At 41.4% G+C, this 27,657-nt stretch overlaps 1 protein-coding gene across 1 annotated transcript in view; it reads right to left on the bottom strand.

Annotated features, from left to right (window-relative positions):
- Window positions 1–27,657, bottom strand: part of PLEKHH1 (pleckstrin homology, MyTH4 and FERM domain containing H1) — a 53,822-nt gene that overhangs the window by 12,613 nt on the left and 13,552 nt on the right. The window contains exons 4-21 of the mRNA XM_040601900.1: window positions 26,775–26,924; window positions 23,638–23,721; window positions 22,023–22,104; window positions 18,882–19,891; window positions 14,357–14,435; window positions 13,714–13,802; window positions 13,031–13,181; window positions 11,911–12,050; window positions 11,030–11,140; window positions 9,463–9,549; window positions 8,319–8,480; window positions 7,267–7,347; window positions 6,094–6,273; window positions 5,874–5,982; window positions 4,831–4,943; window positions 3,976–4,152; window positions 3,037–3,134; window positions 326–503 (exon numbers count right to left, since the gene is read on the bottom strand). Coding sequence (XP_040457834.1) covers window positions 326–503; window positions 3,037–3,134; window positions 3,976–4,152; window positions 4,831–4,943; window positions 5,874–5,982; window positions 6,094–6,273; window positions 7,267–7,347; window positions 8,319–8,480; window positions 9,463–9,549; window positions 11,030–11,140; window positions 11,911–12,050; window positions 13,031–13,181; window positions 13,714–13,802; window positions 14,357–14,435; window positions 18,882–19,891; window positions 22,023–22,104; window positions 23,638–23,721; window positions 26,775–26,924 — 3,081 coding nt within the window. The remainder of the gene's footprint in view (window positions 1–325; window positions 504–3,036; window positions 3,135–3,975; window positions 4,153–4,830; window positions 4,944–5,873; window positions 5,983–6,093; window positions 6,274–7,266; window positions 7,348–8,318; window positions 8,481–9,462; window positions 9,550–11,029; window positions 11,141–11,910; window positions 12,051–13,030; window positions 13,182–13,713; window positions 13,803–14,356; window positions 14,436–18,881; window positions 19,892–22,022; window positions 22,105–23,637; window positions 23,722–26,774; window positions 26,925–27,657) is intronic.

Below are 27,657 nucleotides of genomic sequence, written 5' to 3'. Positions count from 1 at the left end.
TCCGATGTCTCAGGATTGATTGCCAACTCCAGTGACAGCACCTGCATATTGTCTCCCTTCACACTGCATTCTTTCTCAGTTACTGAGTCACTTATGACATCTCCCCCTTTTCCCCAGCTACCTTTTACTCCTAAGACCTATAGAGCTGGGGCTGGATTCCTTTCCTTTTCTCAGAAAAAAAGGCTAAAATGGCAAGGAGGAGAAACATTGTATCTCTCAGTATCTGACGTGTATTAAACACCATGGTGCTTCCTACTCACATGAAGGAGGCAGGTTACAGTGCAGTCCTCTAGTGCCCAGAAGAAAGGAAGCTGTGGTGGCTCACCTGGTAGGTTCCATTCATGAAGTGCACTGGGATGCTGAAGGGGAGTGAATGGTGGTAGGGATTTCTCAGCAGGATGGACACAATCTCCATCCGGGAGGGCTTGGCTTCCCGCTCACCAGTCTGCACAGTGCGGTCTACTGATCTCTGGCAGTAGATGGCATACTTGCCTATTTCACTCCTAGGTGAAGAAGTGCAGCTAAATCACAAATATGCTTCAAATGCCATGTCCTCTTCCATTTCCCATGCCATGACAAAGCATTCCTCCCTCAGGCTTTTGCTCAAGCATCTCTGCAGATATCCTGATTCATCCCAACAGCTCAAGTGAAAAGCTACAACACAAACCTAAGCTCCAAGGAACTGTAAAATTAAGGTAGACAACGGATTCTAGGAAGCACAAAAGCATTCCCTGCTCCTAGCTGGACTGGACATAGCATAGGAATATCCTCTTCTGTACCCTGCTGCCATCATAGCATCCATTAAACCAAGACCAGTTCACCTTCAAACTCACTGTCATGCCAGCAGAATTTAGTTACTATCATGTCGAGTCCTGGTAAGTATTAATAAGTTGCAATGCATTAGTCTTGCTTACAGGGTTATATGTTTATCAACTTACATGGTTATAGAAACCATAAGTTTCCATGTATTAACCCTATCTACCAATCAAGAGACTGAACAGAGATTCAAAGCAGGCTCAGATTTGTTGACAGTTCAGTACAGTATAGGGATAGTTATTAATGTGATCAGTTTACTGAAGAGAATGCTCTATTGAACAGCACCAAAAGGATGTGTGTCTAAAGCAAGGCAAGAACAGTCAATTACACCTTCTGCAAAAATGTTAAGAATGCATATTCTGCATAAATTCTGAAACTGAAGGATTTCTATGGATTTATAAGCACTTTGCAGGGGAAACTAATTCCATTCAAGATACCTCCAGGAGCTCAGTACATGATTAAATCTCCAGTTAAATCCTGGCAAGCAACATGGAAGTCAGGAGCTCTGGCTTTCCACTGTAGCAATGTATCGCTCATTATGTACCTCCCCAGTAACGTGTTTGAACAATTTTCATACAGAGAACCTTGATTCAATGAGAAACTGTTGTGCCTGGCTTCCAAACGCTCCTGAGTCCTGCGTCTTCTAACCTAGAGCTGTGCTCCACGTTTCTTCCTCTCAGAGATTGGAAAGGTGAGCTTAAAGTATATATCATGAAAAACAATAGCTAAAATGAAGATCTAGTGTAAATCTAGACCATAGGCATTATGTGGTGTAAACACTCTGGTGTCTTGTTTGCTGTATGAAACAGGGAAAGCCTATCTATTTAAACTGGTCAAGAAACAGCTGCACCTGCTCCACCTGAAGAGACAGAAGTATTCCCAAACTTGGCAGAAGGAGCTAAGTCCCGTTTAGCAACTGTTCTCAATCTAATCTAAACTACAGATGAATATAAGCACAGTTTGTTGTAATTTCTGTATGGTTTTTTCTAGCCTTTATAATTGTTCATAGCTGGATTGTATAAATACATTTCCTCCTTGGTTCTGCTTGAAGTTTATTTGTTGATAAAGGCACTTTTGGCCTGAGAACATGGCAGACCATCAGCATAGTAATGCTCAAAACTGATGCATTAAATCAGTTTCGCAGAGCCCAGCACATCCTTATGAAATTCCATAGTACTTAACAGTAAAGCAGCTCCACTACTGAGTTGAACGGGCCAGTTTGGGAGCTGGTACTGCACAAATATGAAGGGATGGTTTCTAATACCAGCCAGAAGATCCCTAACATGCTGCCTTAGACAATGGAGGGAGTGCCTGAACATCAAGGGGTGCCTGATAGCTGTATTTTTCCTTCTGAGAAGAAATATCAAATGTGAGGCAGCATATAAGGAAATAAAAAAAATAACTCGATAGGAGAAGTACACAGATGTTCTTTAAATGTCAGGACACTTTTAGCGTGAGTTCCAAGACAGACTTAGGCTGAGTATTTGAATATGAATATTTGTTTGAAATTAAACCACTCTTTTACCTATATCTTAGCAGCAGTATTGTTGCAAGAGACAACTAGACATTTCTAGCTGTGACCTTCCCACCAAGGACACAGTGAGATATGCTGACGACCAGATCACCATGGAAACAAACAAAGAGCACTGCATGAACACTGGAGAGCAGTTTATTGCTGTTACAGTAGACCTTGCACTGTTTTCTTATAGGGGAAAGTGTTACACTTTGAAGAAGTAACAACAACAACAAAAAAAAAGAGTACTAGCATAGATTTCAGGTTTGTGCATTTTTCCTAACTTTTTATGGTTCCCTGAGATGTTCTCTGCCTCATTTTTGTTCTGTCAGTACACCTGCTAATCTGACAGCAGAATGTGATCATCTAGAATTCTAGTAATTCCTTCTGAATAATTATTTTGGTCTGGTTTTCTATCAATAAAAGAAAGTAGCTGCATCAGCAATAAAACTCCCTGTGTAGCTCCAGTTATATCTGCAAAAAGTTCTTTTGCTGGTATAGGTCACTCAGCTTTATGAACTAGCTTAAATGACAAATTAATGTGAATGACTGAAGGGGTACAGCTTGATAGCATTGGGAACTTTCTGTCCCCTCCCTCAACTTATTTTTGCAGGTGTGAGTTACAAAATTGTTTCCATCTTTATCCATAGTGGATGCAAAAGGCAACCAGCTTAGCAGAAGAAAATGGTAAGGCTGCAAGTCTTTACCTGGGGTCTGCATGTCGCTGCAAGTGCTGTTTGATGTACCAGAGGAAGTGATGTTGAGGCAGGAACAGAGGAGCACACAAAGCCAGGAGTTGCCAGCACTGTGAACATAAAACTGATGTCATTCTTGTTCTCTACTTCTTGCCTGTTGTCTTTCATAGAATACTGCAACCAAAATGTTGGATGGTGACTAGTGCTTTTTGGGAGTGACTGTTTTAGACATGTAGTTCAAGACACTTCAAAGGAAGCGATGGTCAGAGGACAGACTGCTCTCCAATACCTCAACCTGGACTCTAAGAAGAGGTGTTCTACATTATTAGCTACTTTTGAAAATTTTGATTAGTGTAACCAGAGCTGAGCGAATGATTAAGTCTTAAATGAATACTTTTTTCCTATTTCTAACTGCAAATGATAACAAAGAATACACTGGGGAATTTTGTTTCAAATTAGACCCATTATTCTTCAACCAGATTTTATTTTATCATTTGAGCTGGGAATATTATAATCAAGTATGTACATTCATGCTGTAACTTATTCATTTGATTTACCTAATAATTATAGTGCAAAAATCAGATTTCATTCTTAATAGCAAAATTCATGATTTGCATGCTGTTGATGAACTAAAACGGAAAACAAAATTAATACCATGTGACAATTATAGCTAGTCAACACGATCTATGAATTTTGATTCTGAATATGGTCGAATAGATCATTTGCAACTGGTAAATGGTTAAATTACAACTAAAATTTATTTTGCAAGTAGTTACATTCTCAGTGTTTTTCTTTGCACATCAGTGCTGAGATTCTCTTCCCTTCAGCACACCTTTAGCATCTGCACAATTTCATGAGAACCAGTTCCATTTTTTGCAATTTGCTAATTATTAAAAACATGGAATGAAATAAAAACTATTTGCAGAGTGGAAGTGACAAAAGAGAACCGACCTGAATGACTGAGTGGTTCTGGGGTTGTCGACAGCTGGTCTGTTTAACAAGCTGACAGTAAATTTCATTCTGCAGCTCAGTATGCGTCAAGCAGACCTGCAGCGCTGTCTGGGCAAGTGACACATGGTAATCAATAGAGGGGGCCTCCACAGGGACATTGATGAACAGCTGACAGGACTGTAAAAGAGCAGAAGATAGTAAATGCCACGAATACAGTGACTCTTCTCTGGTACCTACCTTCCAGGCCAGGTTCCCCAGATGTGTTACAAACAGTAAATGATTTATTCTAAATAACCTTGAGAGCAGGGAGGAAAATAAACACTTAATTCCTATCCCTCCCTCTTTAGTTATGGCAACTAGAAAATTCACTCAACCTCCCCCAGCCTGGGTAGCTTACAAGTCAGCAAGAGAACTGAGGGGGAAATGTGCTTCCCGCTTTCCATGCCTGTGCTTTATCTTGCTAAGACTGTCCAGTCTTACCGCTGATCTTACACTTGTAGAGTGCAAAAATCAGATCTCCAATGGCTTCACCATTAGTCTTAATGACACAACTGAGTTTTCCAATAAATTGTTTGTTTCCTTCAATCCAACTATCAGAGAGGAAAGAGGAAGATGAGGCTAAATCTGAAGCATAAAGTCTGTGGGGGACATTGTTCCTAAACCCAGACTCCCTACAAGGAAACATTAAAACTTCCAGAGAATGAATGACACCTAATATCCAACTGTCCTATTGTAATTAAATGACCCAGCAAGCCTGTCTAAAGCAACCAATGGTGACAGTAAACGACCAAACAATGTTCTTGCCCCAACAAAACAGTAAAATAACTGAAAACCACGCAATGTCCCTTTAAATACCTTAAAAAGTTTCAGAGCTTCAGTCTGCAGAGCCTCTGATGGCAGAGTGGTGAGGGATGTGTGCAACCCATCTTTACTGTAGCACAACATAGGATGCTTCCACAGAGGAGAATCTGAGGTAGCAGATGGGCAAAAACATGCAGTGTCAGAAACAGAAGAAAGATAACAGTGTCCATGTTGAAAAGGAGCCTTGCTGAAATGGCAAAACACCCAAGGAAGCAGCACTGCATTTGGCCACATTTATCTTTGCTGCCACTTCATTGATTGCAGCAAAGCTTGCCATGAACAAGGAGTCACCAGCGGCATTAGCCATCAGCAGAAAGAAGTATTGCCATCCTCAATCCTGCTGTGTTAAAGCTTCACATCAGCTGTATTCTGGTGAGAAACCACTCATCTGTGTGTTCAAACAAGAGACACAAATTCTGCCAGGGCAGCTGCCTGCAATGGGGTATCTTTGTTAGTGCAATTTGCTACTCAACAGTAAGCAAGGTTCACATATAGGTCTAGGAATATGTGAGTGTGTAGGAAAAGAGTATTAAGTATGAATGCATATGTTAATACACATTGGAGAACATGGTGCATAAACGTACATGAACACCAAGTATCAAAGATAAAGAAGAATAGATGAGCATGAATGTATTTGTGAGGGTTTATATGTGCAGAGGAACAGATGTGAAGGCAAGTGAGTATTTAGAAGAGAGCATGCGTTTATACGGTCAAGATTCCCAGAAAAGGAAAATCAGGACCAGCAGTAACAGGAAAAATTAAAGCCCCAGTTCTTTTTTTAATTTTAATTGATGTTACAGACATTTCAGATGCTTTGATAAATGATGTGACAATGTGATGGACCTGTCTAATTTCACTACAATGCCTGTATCCTCTCTGAAGATGTTACTGTGGAACTAGGGGAGCAGGACGCTGTATCATACACTATTCTACTGAGAATCCTCTTTCCTCATCTTTGGCTGGATTAAAACTGGGAATTGAAAACACCCTTTCTTATACTTCGCTACCATAGAAAAGAGTTTGTGGTTTCTACTTACCGGGGTCTCCCTCTGCATCCAATAGTTTTCCAATGAGTTGTTCATATGATGTGCCCACTGTGGCATTACTGCTACCAGCTGCTACAGTCAGATGGTACAGCCAGGTATTCTAGGCATAAGGGGACAACGGTATGGGTCAATTCAGACCTTGTTTACTGCAAACAGGTTTAGTCTGTACGCACCGTTTGATCGCTGATACCAAAAAGATTGTGGTTTATACCTTTTCTTGTTTGGTGCGAATCAGTAAGTATGTGGGACTCTGGTCCTGTGGGTGGATCACCAGTGTACAGTGGGATGAGAGAAGTCCTCCACCAGCGGCTTCATAATCTTCATCAGAGTCACAGGAACGGTCTACCTCTTCCACTTTGGACTCACGCATAGGTAGATGCCCTAGGGGACACTTATAAGAAGGGGAAGCAAGTTAGATAAGTGTAGCTAATCTCCCACTATGGATAGGGAACACCGGGAAAGAAAACTGAGGTCAAAATTTTAAAGAGTTCTGTAAAATGTAAGGAATGAACTATTCAGTGTTTAACTAATGTAATTCTATAATCTTACATGTCTATAGAATCTCTTCTCTTCCATGAACTAAAGTACTTACAAACTGTGTTACTGTAAGGAAAAAAAATATTTTTCCTGGGAGAGCATCTACAGGTCAGAATGAGAATATGCAAATAAAAAGATGGTCTTTCCCATAAGGTACTCTTTTCTTCCCATTACACTTGTCAGTTGTGTTTACATCATCGGTTCTGCAAGATAGGATGTGTTTTCTGATGGTTGGTTGCTCAGTATCTTGAGCCACTGCTTTCCAATCCTGGTCAGACTCTCTGCTTGCTACTGGAAAATAAGTACTTTCAAAATTGCATAAATAGGTAGCAGACAAACAGAGGCTAACTCCTGTGCTAACTCTGGAGATCAATCCCAAGTACGAGTCATAGTAGTTCCTGACATTCTAAAACTTGGGGTTTGACATCATCAAAGCAAAGTAATGGACTATTGGGCCAAGCTTCCAGAAATGGTAGCACATTACACTGATTAATTGACCTCCCTCTTCCCATGTTGTCATTGCTACTTATTTTCAGGATGGTACACAGAATGTATCAGCTACTGTGTAAGAGTCTGCCCTTAAGGCCTCACAAGACAGAAGGAGAAACAAGATATACAGTGATCTGAGAAAGAAGAGTCATTGCCTTTTAAAGTCTTTTGTCATTTTAGCTTTTTTAAAAAAATCAGAGAAAATATTGATTCTTTTTGTGGAGCAGATGCTGTTCGAAGAGGAGAAGTACAACCAAGGAAAAGCTTGAAGCATGAGACACAGAAACAGTAAAAGGCAAAAAAGCTTCAGAAGAAATGGGATAGGAGGATTCAGGAGCAAAAGGGGAAAAGGATTTACCTTATCTTCATGATTTCTATAGTAGTAGAAAGTTTTTCCAATCAGTGCACACCAGACCAGCTTAGAGTGACCATGCTTAACCTGTAAGGATGACAAAGAAATATGTATTGTTAACATCAGCAGCGTTGCTGGAATGATTTTCTAGGACTCCAACTTTCAATTCAACTCTCCCTTAAAACCTTGCCTATATTATTTGTTCTACGCTAATATGAGCTTCTCTCAAAACATACAGGGCACCACTTCCAAAAGCAAGTAAGTACCTCCCACCGAAGTAGATGGACATAGGTGCTTATGGGAATGGGTCTAAGGTTTTGTGAAATATTTTACTTATTGACAACAACTCGTCATTTCTGTATCCTGAAATACAATATTAAGAATAACCTTTTTAAGAGTACAAAACCAAATCACCCAATCTCAGCAGGAAAAGACCAGTCAACATGTAGTTTAGGCAGCTGCTTCCTATTGCAGATGAACAAGCTTCAGATGCAGGCTGTCTTTAGCCATCTTTAGATGCTGACCAGAATTATATTAAAAACTTCATAGTAATTTGCTATGCAAAACTAATCTGTGGGAAAGGCATAAAGCATAAGAATTTTCAGCCACTGTACTTTGTATTGATGTGCATGCAGTCTGTTATGATGGAAATAAATGCTAACCTAGAACCATACAAGCCATTTATTTGAAACTCTTCTATATCACCAAGTTAAGATCAATTAAATGTGACATTTAACAGCATTTCCTGATGGTTGTTTTTTTTTACTATGACATACTGCGAATTCTGTTGAAGAAAAGCATACAGAATCTAGATATTTGTTATTACTTACTAAGTGACAAAGTATCTCTCAGTAGCCTTGTATGTCCCATTCCTTATCCTTTATACAAATGTTCCTGTCTCTGAAACACAGAAATCTACTGCTGCTTTTCTTTCTTTCCCCACTCTTCTAGGAAGTATCAAAATACTAATTTCTTGCTGACATTTACTTTGCAAACCAATAAGCTGGTACACTGTCAATACTAAGCTAAACTGAATGAAGTAAGAAACAGTATTTTACCTTGGTGAGCCAACCTTTCACAGTAGGTTTAGCATCACTACGAGGAACATCAACAGGACTGGTCACTTGCACTCTCAGAAGACTCTGTAGGACATGAATCCATTCCTCCAGGATGTTGGGAGAGTCTGCTGTTAGGAAGTAGGTTCTCTTTTCTGTCACAAGCTGGAAGGAAAAGGAGTGAAGAAGTATAAATCTACACACCTACAAACCTTTTCTTCAGCTGCTGAGTTTCATTATCCCATAGAGATATTTTTTTTTTTGGTGGTTCAGGAGGAATTTTGGCGGGGTAAGAAAAAAGGTGCTAGCCCTTAAAGCCCAAGTGAAAGAACTGAAACTCAGATGAATCAAATTCTCACAAGCTCTCTTGCTGTTTCTGTTGAATATTGCAGTGTTGTCACCTCTCTCATCCTTTTTTGTGTCTCTGCTCCTGCGATTTTTAATTTTAAAGGTTACTACATAAATGGGGTTTTTTTTGCTGCCTTCACTTTGTATTGCATTCTGCCTTCAATAGCTTATGACTCTCAGAGGAAAGATGCTATGAATTTAACAGTAATAAGCTTTAGCAACTTCAGTTCTGTAAGGGCAGAAGGTAGTTCACACTTCAGACCATATGCCTTTCAGAGTATGACAGAAACTTTAATGCTGCCTTTATAATGAAGTCCTCTAATAATAATGACTTAAAACTGAACCCAGTGATGGGCTAACTTGTGATACTTAGTAAATCAAATTCTAATGGGAATCCAACACTTCAGATGTTTCTTCAGATCCCCAGGCATGTGAAGTCAGGCTAGAGCTCTTGTGAAATGAGTCTTTCATAAAGAGGAGATCCTAGGTGCTACCTAGTTTTAACTTTTATAAGAATAAATTTTCCCTACAGATTTCAAGCTCTCAGTCCTAACTGCAAAAAAGGAAAGTGCTATGGTGTAAACCAAGACAAAAATAAAGGAGAATTTCTTTCCATTTCAGAAGCTGTATTTGAGTTAACATTTAGCTCTTTCCCCATTATTTATTGAACTAACTGCCTGGCTTGTGCCAGGAAACACAGGTCAGCTCATATTAATTGAGATTTACAGTACCATCAGCCTGAAATAAGTGCGCTCTTACCCAGCCACGAGGTGTGTCAAGATGAAAAAACAACACTTACCTGGAATGTTTGGGACCCTTCACCTCTGACAATTTGACATGAGGAATTCAGCTCCATCTGCCCTTGTGGTTTGCGGATAACATCACTCTGAGGAAAGAAAAGCAAACAACCTTTTCAGTAGGAAAAAAAACCTCAGATGAATCTTAGGAGTACTTAAATACAGCATAATATGCATGTGCAGTTGGAGTCTGCATTCGTGAGCTGCAAAGGACAGCTGAAAGTTGCCAGGTTGAATATGAGACTGTGATCTTGTTGCAATGATGAAGCAAAAGTCTCCTCTGTAGTGGCAGACTATGTAACAAGGGTAATGGCAACAAATACTGTCTTACCCCGTTCAGATTGGACATTAGGAAAAAGAACCCAAAACCGCCAACCAAACTCTATCTCACTGGAAAGGCGACACAACACCAAACAGGCGCCAAGACAGTGGCTGAATTTCCACCTTTGGAAATTTTCAAGATTCAGCTAGCCAAAGCCATGGGTGGTTTGATCTACAGCCGATGACAGTTCCCCTTCAATGCTTCAATGTATCAGCTGGGGTAGGGTCTTCCAGAAGTCACTTCCAACCAACAGTCTAAATTCTGCATATTTATGAAATTATTTTATATACGTATCTATACATATGTATAATTTGCTTGTGAATTCTGATGAATAAACCTAGTATCAGAAATAAAGATGCACTGTGCACTAAGGTGTATTTTTGTCTTGTCAGAATATGACAACACTGGGAAAAAAAAAGTTGAAAATATATCTTCTCAATATTCCTGACTTGTAAGCAAAGATGTGTATATACACAGAAATACTGTGTAATTATGCAGGTATGGAGGAAATTGCTACTGACCAGAAGAAAAAATTATGGAAGGTGAATACCCCTAAATACAATTCTCTGCAATATCACTGAGCACAGCAGAATAATCAAGGCCAACAATAGATGTGTTTTATGATTTATAGGAGTTTTGAGTGCATACTGCTAGAATTTTTGAAATAACATAACTTCATTTGAAACAGTTGTGATTTATAAGAATATCTGGAAAAGTCTGAATGCACAAAAATGCTCTCTCAATATTGTTTCATTTATTATTGTAAGACAGCATTTTGCATGAAAGCTGATTTTCAATTTTACCCCAGTTTGCTAACACTTCCATGTCCATATGAAAGAATCCAGCTTTTTTCCCCCCTGTAGTTTTCCTCAGAGCCCCATACACTGACTCATGAGTATGTATTTATGCCCTCCTGGTACTGTAATTTATTTTTCCTTTATTTTCATCTTAAACACGATCAAAGCTGGACCATGGTATGCCTTCTGCTTTTCATCATCTGTGTAAGGTTAACCTTGTGTCCTCATGAACAACCTTTCATGTCCTGGAAAAAGCCACCACAAGGAGCTTGCCTGCCTAAGCTGAGACCCACAGTTGAACCTGTGGGTCAGACATAAAGCTCTTTGGTAGGACATTCTGGGGGAAGCTTGCCCATGACTGTCCTCTCTGCCAGTGCTATCAGCCTGGAACCAGTTCTGCAGTCTTCCCCTGTGCCTTTAAATAGGAGTAAATATATCCCAGTGACTCACCGGAGACTTGTAGTACATGATTTGTCTGTTTCTCAGAACAAACCATCGTCTCTTCCACATCTTCACCTGGCTGCCCATTTTCAGCAAGTAACCTGATTTCTCCATGGGTTCCTGGAGGACACAGAGCAAAGGACAAAGGAGGTTATCTTGCACCTCTCAAAAAACAAAGAGTGCTGAAATCAAGCTCACACATCTGCTGCATCTCCATCATTTTCTGCTTTACTCTGCCTGATGGGAGTAGCAGCCATCCAAGGTCAGTGCTCTCTGCTCAACTTGGAAAGAGTCTAGACTATATGTGTAGCTGCAAACATCACATTGTGTTGTTTTAGTAAAGAAGGCATCTGAAGATCATTTCCCTGATTGTTTGATGCACTGAAAACTTATTTGTCTTTCTACCATAGCAGGGATTTTCCAAAGAAAAGTGAAGGCTGGCTGTAAGCCATGATTAGATTCTTGTTCCTTTTCTGCATTCTCTCTTATATTCAATAGTACAGAATCTAATGCTATCTGTGTTTGAGGGTTTTTTTCTAGGCCAAAATATTCTACCCTTTCTCATTTCTTCCTTTGAATTTCCAAACTTGTTTTCTCACAAAAATGAGAGGCCATCACTAAAGTAGAATATGACTACAGAAAAACAGTAGAGGTCATCAGGAAAGAATACAGCCCTTGATGCTTATACTTCTACCTAACCACGTAACAAAAATTGCACCTACTTCTGAAGCATCAGATAGTGTCTTTTGATACAAACCAGCTGGACCAACAGCTCAGTCTGTTAGAACATCATGTTGCAGGGGATAATATATTGTATAGTTCTGCTTCTTCTTTTACAAGGCCAAGGCTCAGTTTACATCCCTTCACGATGGTGAGGTAGCAAAACTTACAGTGCATATGCCACCATCAGTGGAATAGGAAGATGTTCGCTGTAGCTTATGTTCTGGCTCTGAATAGTCTCCATCCAAGGAGTAGGCATCAGGAGGGATGGCATAGTCACTCTCAGAGCTCAGTGAGGACATAGATACACCTGTTCAAAATAAAGAAGAGAATGAGAATAATGGCTATACAAAAGCATGCACTGAATACTGCACACTGAAAAGGTTTTTGAGTTCACCATTAAGGCTTTTTTGTTCAAAAAGAACAAATCAGATCAGACTTTGAAAACTCAAGCCCCACTAACCAAACTTCTGAGACCTTTCCTTTTTTCTTAGGAAGACAGGTAGTGAGAGCGAGTTTTGGACACTGACAGAATATAAATTTGTTGCTGAATAAACAGAGATTAAAAAATATTTTAAAAAATAATCAACAGACTTATCTAAAGCACAGACATGCTCTTTTCAGCTTGGACACATCCATTATAAAGCCTCAAGCCCCTCTCATTCAAACTAAAGAAAAGGCTCCCTCACCAGCAATGGGGCTTTGCTTTTTGTGAATCTTCCACTGGTCCATGGCAATACACAGACACATCAGCCAATGCATCACAACAGAATTTAAGACTACAACAAAATAGAATCCCATTTCAAGACTACCAATTGTAATGAAAATTCCGCCCAAGGATCCAGTTTACCCTTCCCAGCAGTCAAGAAAAATTTTCCCTAGTCAGAACCTGATGCCTCTCAAAGATGGGAAAGATTTGTTTACCAGTCAAGAAATTATCAGCCAGTGACAGAGACAAAAAACATCTTTAATGTGTCAGTACTAGTTCGCTTATAAGAAGTCACAGAAAAGGTATGGATGGCTTCACTGGATATGTGATGAATTTGGGAGATCAATCCTTCTCACAGTCTTAGTTTAGCAATTGCCTGGATGGAAATCTACCAGCAGTAAAAACCCATCAAAGAGGATAGGTGTCTACTGAGTGGCTGTCATGTTTGCACACATTCTGGGAGAACTCATTAGCATCATCAAGGCTGAACATTTGCCTATGACTGATGATACTGTTCAGGACATCTTGTCTCACCATAAGGGCAGAGTTTGTGCTGCTCAGTAGCAATACTTCTACTTTACCTCTCTTCACTGCACGAGGGCTGCCTGGCACACTGGCTTTCCTGTTCTCAGATCCAGCAGTAGAAGTCCTGAAGCTGGCATGGGAGCCACAGTCATCATCAGAGCCTGAAGACTCATCTAAGAAAGGGACATTGCTGATCTGCGTGGCTTTCTGGAAAACAGACCTGTATGGTCAGTGTGTGAGGGAAGAGTTTCCCCAGGACAATCTCTGCTTGATAAGGAGACAGAGCAATCAGTGCAGGCTCTTATTTTCACACTGCCTTCCCTGCTACTGTCCCAGACTCCTAATTTTCTCCCTTTCTAGTCTGAGAACTTCCAAGCTGGACTCTGATCTGTTTGGGTCTCCTTTGGTTATCCCTCCTACTGTTCCACAAACCTGTGCTTCCCCATAACCTCTCAAGAGCCCTCTTTCATTTCATTCGCTTGGCTACACCCACTATCACTGCCAGGTTTCCACAGCCTCACAGTGCACACTGCAGCTTCCTGGACCAAAACTTGCTGCAATGTTCCGTATTCCTAAATACATTTACCACCTGCTACTCCTGCATTCTTTCGGTGTCCAGTACTTTCTGGCATTTTCTAATTTTCTTTCCTTCACTGCACAGCTTCATCCCATTTTCTCTCAAATTACTAGCAGCCCTGGGCCATACTTTTCATAACAGGAAAGTGAGGTAACTCCTTACCCCCTTCAGCGTAGTGTAGACCGGCACTGTCATATTTCTGTAGATTAGACAGGTAAATGGCCCAGAAGTTGAACATGAGAAATTGGAAACTGCAAAAATTTAGAGAAAGCAAGAGAACAAATAATACAAACTGGTGAAAAGGAGGAGGTTTCAACCTAGGTACAGCTATGTGTGTAAGAACTTACATAGCCTCTTAGAACATCAGATAATGGAGGACTGCTATCAGGGACAGTCTGGCCTCAGAAAGGCCAGGGAATGTGTTATTAACTACACACAAATCCCAGAGACAGCTGCAATGCTCCTTCCATTTAGCCTGTAAGACATCTTACCCACCCTGTGCTCCCCATGGTACAATTGCAATCCAGTGTGCCACATCCAAACAGGTAAAAGCCGTAAAAGGGGAAGGTGATGGTTAATCACAAGACTAAAAGCAGGCCACAGGCATGCAGAGGCAGAACAGTATCAGCAAAAGTGGTGAAGGAGACAATGGAGTCCCTGAAAACATTACTGAGTGGAGGGGCTCAAACAGCCCAGTACCAACCACCCCTGAGATCAGATGTATCCTTCTCCCCTCCTTTCTTTATTGTGGCTATCTACTGTCACTGTAAACTCTCTCTAAGGGTGGACCTTGTCTAGAACTTACAGCAGCTGGAAGCATCATTCATCGTGGCCACTTCAGACAACCGCATGCCAGACTTGGCCACAGCATAGATTCGACTCTCCTGAAACAATAATACCATGAACAGCAACAGTCAGGCAAAAACATGATTCCTGCAAAAATAAATGCTTGTGTTGCAGAACCACATATACAATCACACCTTTAGGCAGGAAGGAGGGCCCTCTGCCCTCTAAGAAATTGCTCTGTTCACCAGATGTTGCATTAGTTGAACCATTAGTGGAAATGCGCATCTGTGTGTGACTCCCTAAATCACAAGAGACTTAGCTTATAAATGCTACAGAAATAATCTCTACAGACTGAAACACCTACATGCAATTATCAACAAATTATTATATCATGCTTGGAAAAAGCTGTTGTTTCCACTTTATGAGCAATGCATTAAAATGAATCAAGAAGAGCCCTAAACCAGGACAATTTATTGAGTCACCACCTGCAAAGGATTTACATTCTCTGATAAGGGAATGAAAGAAATGCCTGGAATGATCTCAATAAGCCTAAGTCTCAGTTGTAACAACACATGGAGCTTTCAGTTCTCCAAGTGCTTCACAAATTGATAAAAAAATGTAAGGGATGAACCCAAACCTGTAACTAAATGCAATGTTAGTTACATCAACCAGTCTAAAACGGACAAATATCAAAGCTAGGACTCCTCTTGCTGCTCCTTAAAACATACAACCAACCACTATCAGATAAAAGACATATATATAAATGAAAGCACCTAAGACTACAAAGTACCCCCCCCAAAAAAAAAAAAAAAAAGAAAAAAAAAGAGACAGAATTAGTATTTTCTGTATGTATGTGCCTTGTGATTTGGTCTCTAATGAAATACTAGGTGCATTTTTTCCCCCCAGACACTTCCTATTCAGGGCACATAATGGACATTTCTTACTGATTAAGCTGCTATTTAATATTCTATTAATGTTTTAGTGGTTTGATATACTTAAATGTGTCCTACTTGGATACACTTCTTGGTCCTGGTCTGAAAACAAGATACAGGATTTTTTCAAGTGATGTTCTTGACTATAATACTGCAATGCTTCATAAATATTAATTAAAAAATTTACAAAAACCCTGGGAGGGACACTGATAGGTGCTATCACTGTTTTCCAGAAGAGGAACTCGGACATAGGTTCTTTGAAGTATCCAGTATCTTTGGAGTACCCATTTCAAGAGGTCCAAGACCTGACTTCTTGAAGATTTAGCATCATATAACATTGCTTGTAATGAAATCAACCAAATACAATTGCAGCAAAGAAGTGCTCAGTGCTTGTCTAATCAAATTTACTTGCCAAACTCAAGATAGACATTCAGAAGGCATGTGTAGCTGATGATCACATGTGAAAAATTTAGCTTAAGGGATTAGAAGAACCTTACATGGGAACTCTAGATCAGAGAAAGGAGTAGTAACCAATCTCTGAGATGTATTTCCCTTGTTCCAAGTGAGTACACTGTTCATGACATCTTTTTGACTTCTGCAGAAAATAAAACAGACATCTTGAAAACTGCAGTTCCTTTTACTACACTGTAAATCAGCTTCATCCCCAGCACAGTTCCATATTATGGACCGAATTAAGAGATTCCTTTGGAAAAAAAGCTGTGATTGTACTGGGGTTTAAACTGGTGTCATAAAGGGCATAACTAAAGATCACAAATAATGTTTTCATAAAAAAAAAAAAAAAAAAAAAAGAAGACTAACAATGAGTGCTTGCCTTTGCACCTTCAAAAAACCACTTGTTTTCAATTTTCTTTTTTAAAGGCATAGGCAAACGATGGAATTATCTCCTTTGATACTACATTGATTTCCACAGATTTTGCCTATTTAGGAGACTTGTGAGGCAGTCCTGAAGGGCCAAGGAGTCAAGGAAGGCTGGACATTCCTCATGATGGAAATCTTAAAGGCACAGGACTAGGCTGTCCCCATGTGCTGAAAGATGAGCCAACAGGGAAGACCACCGGTCTGGCTGAACAGAGAGCTTTGGCTAGAACTCAGGGGGAAAAAGGACAGCTTATGGCCTTTAGAAGAAGGGGCAGAGCAACTCAGGAGGACTACAAGGATGGTATGAGGTTATACAAGGAGAAAATTAGAAGGGCAAAAGCCCAGCTAGAATTTAATCCGGCTACTGCCATAAAAATTGTTTCTATAAATACATTAGCAACAAAAGGAGGGCCAAGAAGAATCTCTCTCCTTTATTGGACGCATGAGGAAACAGTGACAAAGCATGAGGAAAAGGCTGAGGTACTTAATACCTCTTTGCCTCAGTCTTAATAGTAAGACCAGTTGTTCTCCAGACACCCAGCCCCCTGAGCTGGAAGACAGGGGGAGGGAGCAGAATGAAGCCCCCATAATCCAGGGGGAAAAGGGCAGCAACCTGCTATGCTACTTAGATACACACAAGTCTATAGGGCTGGATGGCATCTCCCCAGGGGTAATGGGAGCTGGCAGAAGTGCTCACTAAGCCACTCTCCATCATTTATCAGCAGTCCTGGCTAACCAGGGAGGTCCCAGTCGAGTGGAACTAAGCAAATGTGATGCCCATCTACAAGAACAGCCAGGAGAATCTAGGGAACTACAGGCCTGTCAGCCTGACCTTCGTGCCAGGGAAGGTTATGGAGCAGATCAGCCTGAGTGCCATCACACAGCACATGCAGGACAACTGAGGGATCAAGCCCAGTCAGCATGGGTTTAGGAAAAGCAGGTCCTGCTTGATGAACCTGATCTCCTTCTACAAGATGACTTGCCTAGTGGGTGAAGGAAAGGCTGTGGGTGTTGTCTACCTGGACCTTAGTAAAGCCTTTGGCACCATCTCCCACAGCTTTCCCTGGAGACACTGGCTGCTCACGGCTGGGGCGGGTGCACTCTGCGCTGGGTAAAAAGCTGCTGGACGGCCGGGCCCAAGGAGTGGTGGTGGATGGAGTTACACCCGGCTGGTGCCCGCTCACAAGTGGTGTCCCCAGGGCTCAGTGCTGGGGCCAGCTCTGTTTAGTATCTTTATCGACGATCTGGACAAGGGGATCGAGTGCACCCTCAGCCAGTTTGCAGGCGACACCAAGCTGGGGGGAGTGTTGACCTGCTGGAGGGCAGGCAGGCTCTGCAGGGGCATCCGGACAGGCTGGACCCGTGGGCCGAGGCCGGTTGTACCAGGTTCAACAAGGCTCAGTGCCGGGTCCTGCACGTGGGTCACAGCAGCCCCACACAGCGCTACAGGCTGGGGGCAGAGCGGCTGGAAAGTGCCTGGGGGAAAAGGGCCTGGGGGTGCTGGCTGATGGCTGGATGAACACAGGCCAGCAGTGTGCCCAGGTGGCCAAGAGCATCCTGGCTTGTATCAGAAATACTGTGGCCAGCAGGACAAGGGAGTGATCGTCCCCCTGTACTCGGCACTGGTGAGGCTGTGCCTTGAATACTGTGTTCCGCTTTGGGGCCCCCTCTGCAAGAAAGACATTGAGGTGCTGGAGCGTGTCCAGAGAAGGGCAACGAAGCTGGTAAAGGGCCTGAAGTACAAGTCTTGTGAGGAGCTGCTGAGGGAACTGGGGAGAAGAGAAGACTCAAGGGGGGAGACATTATTGTTCTCTATAACTACCTGAAAGGAGGCTGTAGAGAGGGGAGTACTGTCAGTCTCTTCTCCCAAGGAAGAAGTGACAGGACAAGAGGAAATGGCCTCAAGTTGAGCCAGGGGAAGTTTAGACTGGATATTAGAAAAAATTTCTTCACTGAAAGGGTTTGTCAAGCATTGGAACAGGCTGCCCAGGGGAGCGGTTGAGTCACCACCCCTGGAGGCATTTTAAAGACATGTACACGTGGCACTCAGGGACATGGTTTAGTGGTGGACTTGGCAGTGCTAGGCTAAAGGTTGGACTCAATGATCTTAAAGGTCCTTTCCCGCATAAACAATTCATGATTCTATGATTAGCAAACAATCCAACCACCTGAACTAACAAGTAACTGAAAGTGATAATAACAAAACTTCTCTCACATGGAGTAAAAACAATAGGACATACTGATTTTACCAATGGTTTTCATAAAATTTTCCTCATAGCAGAAGTATACCATGAGATAGCAATGCAGAGATCTAATACAAATATCTATTCTAGTATTCACAGCTTTTTCTGACTCTGAAGCTACCTGGTCTGATCCATTCACTTGCATTTATGACTCACTTTTCCATCTTAAACACATGGCAAGACAACTAAGGATTAACTTTTGATGACCCATAAGGGTAAGCCACAATGCAGCACCTCTTGACTTTCACTTTTATTCCTATGTTTCTGGAATACTATTTGCTTCCATGATTCTTTTTTCCTTATGAAGCAAAAAATTGTCAGTGGAACCAGCACGCCTCATGATCTGGAACTGTCAAATGAGGTGGTTCAGAAATGTGACTGATGTCCACAGGAAGCAACTGCTCGAGAGCAAGAGCTGTTGTAGCCTAACTGCTAGGTGCTACTCAAAGATAAGCAGTACTTCTCAGACTGTCGTCCTTGCATTTCTTACCCATGATGGGAATCTGTGCAGCGGTGGTGTGGGAGGTTTACCACCTGGGTCAAGTACACCAGCCTCAGAACTCACAGCTTCTCTTTGCCCTGCAGATAAGTGGTTCATTTCCTCAGATGCTCCAGCTTCTTCCCTCAGAGGGCCACGTTCTGTCTCCATCTTCTCCAGTACCCCATCATCATCAATGTCTGTCTCCTTCACTGGCCCATGGCAGGCTGGAGAGTCTGTTATGGGCTGGAACGTGCTAGCCTCTAAGCTCATTACACGATGTAAAGAATTAGTCCCTGGCTGTGGTTGGCTGTAATGTCTCTTGGCTAGTTGGATGCTGTCTCTTGGTGTATTGGGAGTTCGTATTTTTGGAAAGGTCATACTACTACCAAGGCTACGTTCCTTCCCTGGACAAAAGGAATGTGCTGTAACAGCTGATGTTGACAAAACCAGAGGTGGCTCAGAAGTTTGGAGACATCCTTCAAGCATGCTCATTATTTCTCCTGAAGAGGAGGAGTCCATCCGGCGGTGGGAGTTGAACCTTGCACTAGGGTCAGAGAATCGGGTGCTGTCCAAAGCCACTTGTCGCAAGGTGCTCACAGTGCTACAGTTTCCTTCCAAAGATGACTGGAAAGTCAAAGCCTCAAGGATTCTTGTGGCCTCAGCTGGAGGGTCCAATGATGCGGAATCAGAACACCCTAACCTGTGTTCAGAACTTACAGCTGGGAATAAGTCTTTCTCTGCGGAGAGATTCCAGCTCGGTGGGTCAGACATAAGCTTCAGTGTGCTCTTGGAAAGCAGAGATTTATCCTCTCCACCCTCAGTAAAGGTGCCATTGGCAAGGACTATGTTTGCTGTAGAGAGGACACGTTTGGTAGGTCCTGTCTGACACACCTGTCTGAAACCAGGTGCAAGAAGCACAGATTTCTGGTCTATCTTCTCAGCAAAAGACGCTTGTGATGCTCTGGGCTTCAGAGGATTACAGCTCCAAAGAGATTCAAAGGGAGGAATAGTGGTGATATCTACAACAGAGGAGAACATATGGTTAGGGCATTCAGATCCTTGTCATCTAAACCACTGTAAAGTTGCTCATGTCAGTTGTATTTCAATAGCACCCTGGTCTGGTTAGGACTATACAGAATGGAAAGATGGGTGGGCTCAGCTATAACAGAAATGATATCTATTTATAATTGGGAATATTACTCTCTTTTCAAGAATTTCCCTAAAGCTTTTCACTATCCTTTTGTGCTATACAACCCAAGCAGTGCCTTTCAGCATCAAGGTTTTATGTGGTAAAACCACATAAGTAACTTATAACTTCCTTTTTTTTTTTCCTCTCTGCACTTTCAGTTGCTATACTAGAAGATGACATAAAAGACAGATCCTAGATTGCCTCCATTGTTCTTTGTCTATTTAGTACCTATACTTTATAATTCTTTTACTTTCTTCCTTTCCATAATTACTAGATTTAAAAATTCAGTTATACAGGTTCTGCTGAATAGCGTAGGAGAATTTGGAGTGGCAGAGGATGCTGCTTCACTTTATGATTTTGACTGAACTTGGCATTTATATTCATTGTCTGACTGAAAAGAACCTAGTCATAAGATGCTTTCGAAATTGCATAAATATGGGTGAGTGTGACTGCACAGCTATTGCTGAAAATGCTGCCTGAACATCAGACTCTACAGGCACTGCTTAACTAATAGTGGGATTTACAAGGAAATAGAAACAAACTGAAGACACAAAGCAACAGAGGGAAGGACAAACAGCAGAATAAATCACTGTTCATTGCGGAGAGGATGAAACCCACCCTTGGAAACACAGCTGAGAAAAAAGCAACCATGAGAGCCTGACCTTGGCATTCGAGTCACAAGGAACTTAATGCTAACAAAGCTGTTCCTAACACATAATGCTGATACACACAAATCCTGGCACACATTTTCCCCTGCCCCAGAACTAAATCATTAATGTAGACTGAAAAGAGGCCATTGATTTCAAATATTATTGGTATTTCTGTAGCTTCCTAGATGTGACAGGAGATGAAGCAGAGGAAGCTGTTACTATTAGCATGGCAAGCAAGAAGAGGTTTGTCTCTCTGCAGAGGCCTCTGAATTCAGCCTGGCACAGGGACAACTAGTGCGGGCTAAGAGGAGAGGGCAGAGTTGTTTACTGCCCGGAGAGTTGGGATCCAGGGAACGCTTAATACCAGATTATTAACGCAGCTTACCAGCCATTCTCTTTTTGTAAAGAGCCAGAAGGGATGAGAAAAAAAAAAAAAGTCATAAAAGCATTTTGCTAGAAAAATGGTGGGATTTAGAAGGAATTTTGCCCTATTCCCTTGCTGTGGAGTGACAGAAATGCCAGAAAGACTTCTGCAGGAAAGAAATGCCCCCTGCCTGCATGCCCAGTGGAGTTCTGGAAACTAGCTCATCTTACTGTGACCAAACTGAGTTAATTAAAAAAAACAAACAACCAAACAACAAACCTCCACCAAAAAAAACCCACCCAGGAATAAAACAGTCAAGAGATAATTTCCTCTTCAAAAACGTGTTGCAATGAAGGGTGCTGATTTCAAACCCTCAAGACCAAAGTGTTCCATCTATCCCCCAAACAAGAACCACAAAAGCACAAGCACCATAAGCAGCTTTCTCGAACGCAACCCAATAGCACCAAGGAACCCAGCTTCTAAAGGCAGACTAGACAGCTGCTGCCTTAGCCCATTCAGTCCTCAGTTACTCAGCTCATATGCCAGCAGAAGTTCTGTGGGGATAAGGATAATTTGCATGTGGAGGTAAAGTGAAATACCTCAGGGACTTCTACTCTGCACCACTGAAGCAAATGGAGAGTTTTGCTATGTATTTCAATAAGTGCTGCTAATTCAGGAGCTCAGTGGCTTATTTTAATGGCTAAAGCAGACTCTACAACAAATGAGGTCTGTACTCAATTGCTGATGGGAAACCAATTAAGAGTTTAAGGCAGGTAAGCAATGTTATTCCCATTTTAAAAATAGACTCACTGAGGAACAGAACAATTCTACTGCTTGTTCACTGTGACAAGTGCTAATTTTTGACCAAGCTAAGAATATGACCCAAGAATGCTGACATCCACTCTTGTGGTGGTTACTAGGCTACAACACCAGGTGAGCTCATTTACCTTGCAATGTATCTTGAAGGGCTTCAATTTGCTCCATCAGCCTCTGATTACAGTTTTTCAGGTGGAAATTTTCTAGCTCAAGCTAGGAAACAACAATAAAAACCAGAAAATAATGCAAAAGTGTGTGTGCATGTGTTCCACTATACAGAATATGTCTTCATCTTTATTACATTCAAATGTCTTAACAGGAAAAGGAAAAAGGAGTGGGTAATTCTACCAGTCACCTTGAAATCCTTCTACCCAGCAGCTCCGCTGGACAACCCACTTAAACATTTTGCTGTGCTTTCATAATAGCCTCTGTATATACTATTCACACTTCTCAAATAGGTCTTTTTATTTCCTTCCCTGCAATTGTTCATCGTTTACTCCTGTTCCAGAAATAACTGTCATGAAAGAGACAATGAAAAAAAGTTACCCAGAAGGAGCATTCCGCGCCCCCCCCCCCCCCCCCAACATTCTGTGTGGTAAAAGGAGATGCCCTGGATCCAGAGGACCAAAATAAAAAACCCAAATCAACATTAAGGGTGTATTCACATTTGCAATTATCGCACAAGTGATTCTTTTCAAATCTGCCTTACGTCTTTGCTTGAAGTGTCTCAGCACACATCCTGAAACACAGCAGTGGTGTGCCCGAAGAGGCTTTCCTCTTGACGGAATCTAATTGCACCTGTGGGGCTGTCTAGAGCAACTAATTTGCCACAGATGCAGAGTCCTTCAGTGGCAGTGGTCCACTTGTACACAGTATGCACCTAGAATCAGCATCTGGCACAAACTTCTCTGCCAATAAAGACACAGTATGAATGTATGGTCCTGGATTCACAGCAGGTCACACCAGGTCAACCCCTTCGTGCTGCACCAGTTAGTAATGTAGATGCACCACAAGTTTTCTCATATAGGAAAGTGGAAGAGAAGCACAGCAGCTCAGTGAATTATCTAGGCAATCTAACAAGATTACAAAGTCACATCATAACACAGTGCCCACAGACTGCTTCTTTTAACTCCAACAAATCCCCTTTCTGGCATAAACAAGAAAATCTATGGCTTTAACTTGGAATAAAAGGGAAAGACCCAATAGCCCCACTCCCAGTTGTAAACTATTAGTGCATCTTTAGAACTGCATGCTGACCCACCATTACTATCAGTTTTCCTAGAGGGTATTGACTTAGGCCCAGATAGAGGCATAAGTCCACAGGATGGACAGGAGGGAGAAGTTAGACATAAGAAAATGCTGGGCAGTAGGAAAACAGCATTAGTCAGAGATGGCAAATTAAGGAAGAGCAAAGGGCATGTGTTTGTGTCACAGCTGCTTTGTCAGGAAAAAAAGATAGAACCCACACCCAGAGAAAACAAGGAGAGGCAGAGTAAAGCTAGGTAAAAGCTACCTATGAGTAGCTTACCATCTTCAGAGGCTGCTTTTGGGCATTAGTGACTTCAGTCATTTATAGTTTGCCCACAGCCCTCAGTAAAAGGGACGACCCTAGCTCTGCAACTGCGTGTGCATAGGGCCAAACAAGCAGAAAGCCTGTGGCAGACTGACTGTCCTCAGACTGCTGTCCTACACAGAAGCCCACTGGCAGTGCAGCCGCTGTATTTACTCACAAGCAGCAAGACTCACCTCTCTCAGCTTAAGTGTTACCCACTCTTTGATCTTAGCAGATTTCTCTTGAACAATTTTGGCTTCCTCAGTCCTCAACTGTTTCTGTGCCAAAGAAAGATTAGATGCATTAGAAGAGTACAACTAACTGTTCTCAGGAAGTTACTGCATCAGGACTTAAACACTGAAGTTCCCATTCCAGATGTAAGATTTAAGACTGCTATTTGGATATTATTATTTAGCTGGCCTCTGAAAATATCAAGCTCTAAGTTGTCTAACAGGGTCACTGGCATCAAATTCAAATGGTTGTTTCAAGGGTTTATTGTGCAACAGCAAAATCCAGCAGCTCAGGTAATGATTGCCCACCTACTACAGTTCCTTTTCAGTACAGTCTGCAACTTTTCCTCTTTTAGATGGTTTTGTAATGTTACTGTTGAGCATCCATAGTGTTCCTCCAGCCCTGTCCCCCTGCCTCCCCGAGTTGGCTGAAGTTAATAAGAACTAAGCAGTGCCTGTAAGTGATTTATAAAACACTGATTCAATTGCACAGGTGTAGAGTATAGACTTTAAAGGTTCAAGAGACGGAAACTAACACCAACAATGTATTTAACACATACAATATTCTCATTGAGAAAGTATATTAAAAAAAAACAGCAGACAGAGTAAAAAAATCTCCAAAACTTGACCTTGAAAGGCTAAGACATACTAGGAGGTTTTGAGATTGTGTAAATGGTTGTATGCTTACATATCCATTAAAACAGGTTCTAGTCCACACAGAAATGTTATGGGAATACTGCTGATTTGCACAATGAACATTTTTTCCCCCCAAGTATCTGCTTGGGCAATATTGCTACAACATCATTTTTGCATCTGTGTTGATACCACAATTACCTGAAGCCTTCTGTTCATCTGCGTGGCTTCATCAGAAACAATGTCACTGAAAAGTCTATCTACATAATGATTTAAACAACTACAAGGAGAATTCAGTTCCAGGAGCAAGGGAGGGGGAATACACTCTGTATGGCACATTCAGCCTTGGTTTCTCAAATGGACACAGGTAATATTTTCTGATAGCAGTTGGTGGTTTCCCTGCCAGATTTTTTGTTTTAATGTCAACAAATACCAGTAATTATGATAATAAAAATGTCAGTGCTTCCTCTCCTCCCTTTTTAAGTTTTTCACACTGAAGAGTGTAAGTTCACTTAATGAATACCATATAAATACACAGTAGACTGCAGGAAATTCCCTACATCTTCACATTGCTTTCAAATCATCACATGCTATTCGTCACCACAGCTGCACATTTAAAAGCTCTGTCTCAAATACATTTTCTGACTTTAAAATATACCTTGGCAACATTACGGGTAGCAGTAACATTTGTGGTTAAGCATAATAAAATAAAAGTAATCAAATCTAATGCTTCAGGATGAGGACTTACATTAGTTCTTCTCCTTGAATATGGCTGTATGTGCTGCTAATCAGGTACCAGCCTTTGCTGTAGTCAGAGTACTGGACATGCCTACTGCTCTGAAATATCTGGCACATACAGTTGATCTGTCCTAGTCCTCTGAATATCCATATCAAAGTAATGCCTTTGAATTCCTAATAACCTAGAATTGTCTCAGATCAGGGACAAAGATGTAAAAGATTCAGAATATTGCTATGCTACACAGTGAAGTGCAAGTCAAGATTTTATTTAGGGCCTAAAGTAGAACAGTCACATAACAACAGCGCTGTCACAGAGCTTAGTAAGCCCTGCCTCCAAGCAGAGCCAATTCACTCAGGCACAGCACCTGTAGATGTAGTTATTGTGCTTTAAGACCCAGAGGCAGAGATTCTTTGTGTCCCGTACTATCGTATGGTCCAGACACCACCTCAGTGTTCTAGTATTAATGCTCTGAACTCCACAGCTTTCCCCATCCCAGTGAAAACAAACAGGATCCCTTACAGGAACCCTTAATGACCTTCCAGTGCTGCCACCATCCCACCCCATTCTGAAACTAAACTTGTAACCCTGATAAACAGTGTTTCTTGTCTGAAATTGTCCAGCTTTGGCTTTGATTTCTAAAATTTCATTTTGATTCTTGTCACTAGAATAAAAACCCGAAACATTCTAATATTTTTCCCATTTATATTTGTTGATTTTCATCAAATCACACCTCACATTTTTGGCTAAATTGCAATTTCTTCCACCTTCAATTGGAAGAGCTGCTTCCAGACTTCGATCACTGTTGTAGCTCCTTCTGAACACCTCCTTTCTCCAAAATGCAGAAACTTCATGTACATTCTGCCTGAGCAAGCTGACCTGGGGAAGTGACCTGAAATTCAAGAGTACTACAAAGACCTGATGCCAGACCACCACACTATACTTGGTCTCAGTAAGGGTAAGCTGTCTGAACTTTTTTTTTTCCCCCTTGAAACAGGTGATTAGTTAAATGTAAAATGCAAATCAAATGGAAAAGTTTATTTTTTGTGTGCAATATTTTAATGAGCCATTTCCATTTAAAATTAATTAACTTTATATATACACATTATATTCTTATATACAACATAAAAGAATACTTCATTACTCGTGTTATAAAGACCACCGGGTAAGGCCTTTACTAGAGCTGAAATATAAGTCCTCCTGTAGATGCAGATGCTTTCTTGCACCAAGCGAGAATGGAACATACTAAGAACTATCCTTACTGGGAGACAGCTGCTCTTTTTTGATGAGGACATCTGATAAGAGATGAACTATGCTAAAGGATTGCTGAAGACTGGGAAAGTCCCTTCCCAAAAAGCAGGATGAGCCAAGTCAGAGATGGCTACATAATGATTTTGCAGAGCAATCTATATGCTAGGAAGCCAGAGAAATACTGTGACCAGACCTTAGCATTACAATTCAGGGTCTCAGCACTAACATAAGGAAGTCCATTAAGGACACTGGTCTCCTATAATGAAGGGACAAGGGCTACTGAGGCTGAATGAATGCTTTTGTATAAAAGAGAAAGGGAGGAGAAGGCCTTGCACTGGGCAGGACAACTTTTTACAGCTGAGCTGAAGGCAAGTGAGAGGCTAATTAAGTAATAAGATATAGTCCATACCTTTGAAACATACATTACAGAGACCCTCCAACTCACGAAAGCTACAGATCTCCCTGTAGAAAACATCTTTACCTGTTTTGCTAGCTGTGTCTCCAATCTGTTGATCAGATCTTCCTTTCCTTGCACTGTGCCCATCAGCTCCTGACATTTCCTTTGCAGAGTGCTGTCCGATTCACTGGTCTTCATGTTGGCTAGTTTTATCTTCTCTTCCATAACTCTGACCTGTAATGACAATCAGAGAGAGAGAAAACCACCAAAATAATGCAAATTAAGAAGCTGCCTGTGTAGTGGTAGGGCCCTAATGAGACTATTTGTGGGTTTCATATTTTTGAAGTTGGCAAAAGAAGAAAATAAAAAACTCTTCAGGTCACACTTAGTTTATATCCATATTTCTGAATATAATATTGGCCATTCATTTGTACTGCTGAAGCAGTAACAGATGCAAACTAAACTGTGAACAGATAAACACACTGTTGACTGTAAAATATTTGCACACCATTAGTCAAGGAAACCATATAGGCACTATAGTCTACAGAGACATATGGGCAAGGTACACCACATTTTCCTCCTTCGCAATACTGTGGTCACCTTTTTACTTTATTCACTACCAGGTATACACCACAAAACCCTGGCCGTTTGCTTCAGATCAAGATGTCTACAGGGAAATGTAATACAGAGTTCCTTTTTCCTCCTATCCCCAGCTTAGACAATGTTTTAGCAACTTCTGGCTTTCTGACAAGTCTTTTCACCAGACCTGCTAAGGAGTTACCATGTTAGATATTTCAGAAGCTTTGCCTATCTTTGAGCTCCTACCAGTGCCAACACTTGTTCATCTCAGCAGGAGAAGCACCAGCATAATGCTCCTTCACTACAAAGTTCCAATGCACTGAAACCTAGATGCTGCTGAAGTCTTTCAGTTTTTCAGCAAGTTTTTAAAACTTCTTTGCTTTCTTCA

This window comes from Falco naumanni, chromosome 7 (assembly GCF_017639655.2).
Source record: "Falco naumanni isolate bFalNau1 chromosome 7, bFalNau1.pat, whole genome shotgun sequence".
In the NCBI taxonomy this organism is placed as follows: domain Eukaryota; kingdom Metazoa; phylum Chordata; class Aves; order Falconiformes; family Falconidae; genus Falco; species Falco naumanni.
Note: the sequence above shows the minus strand (reverse complement) of the source record. Positions and strands in the feature narration are given on the sequence as shown.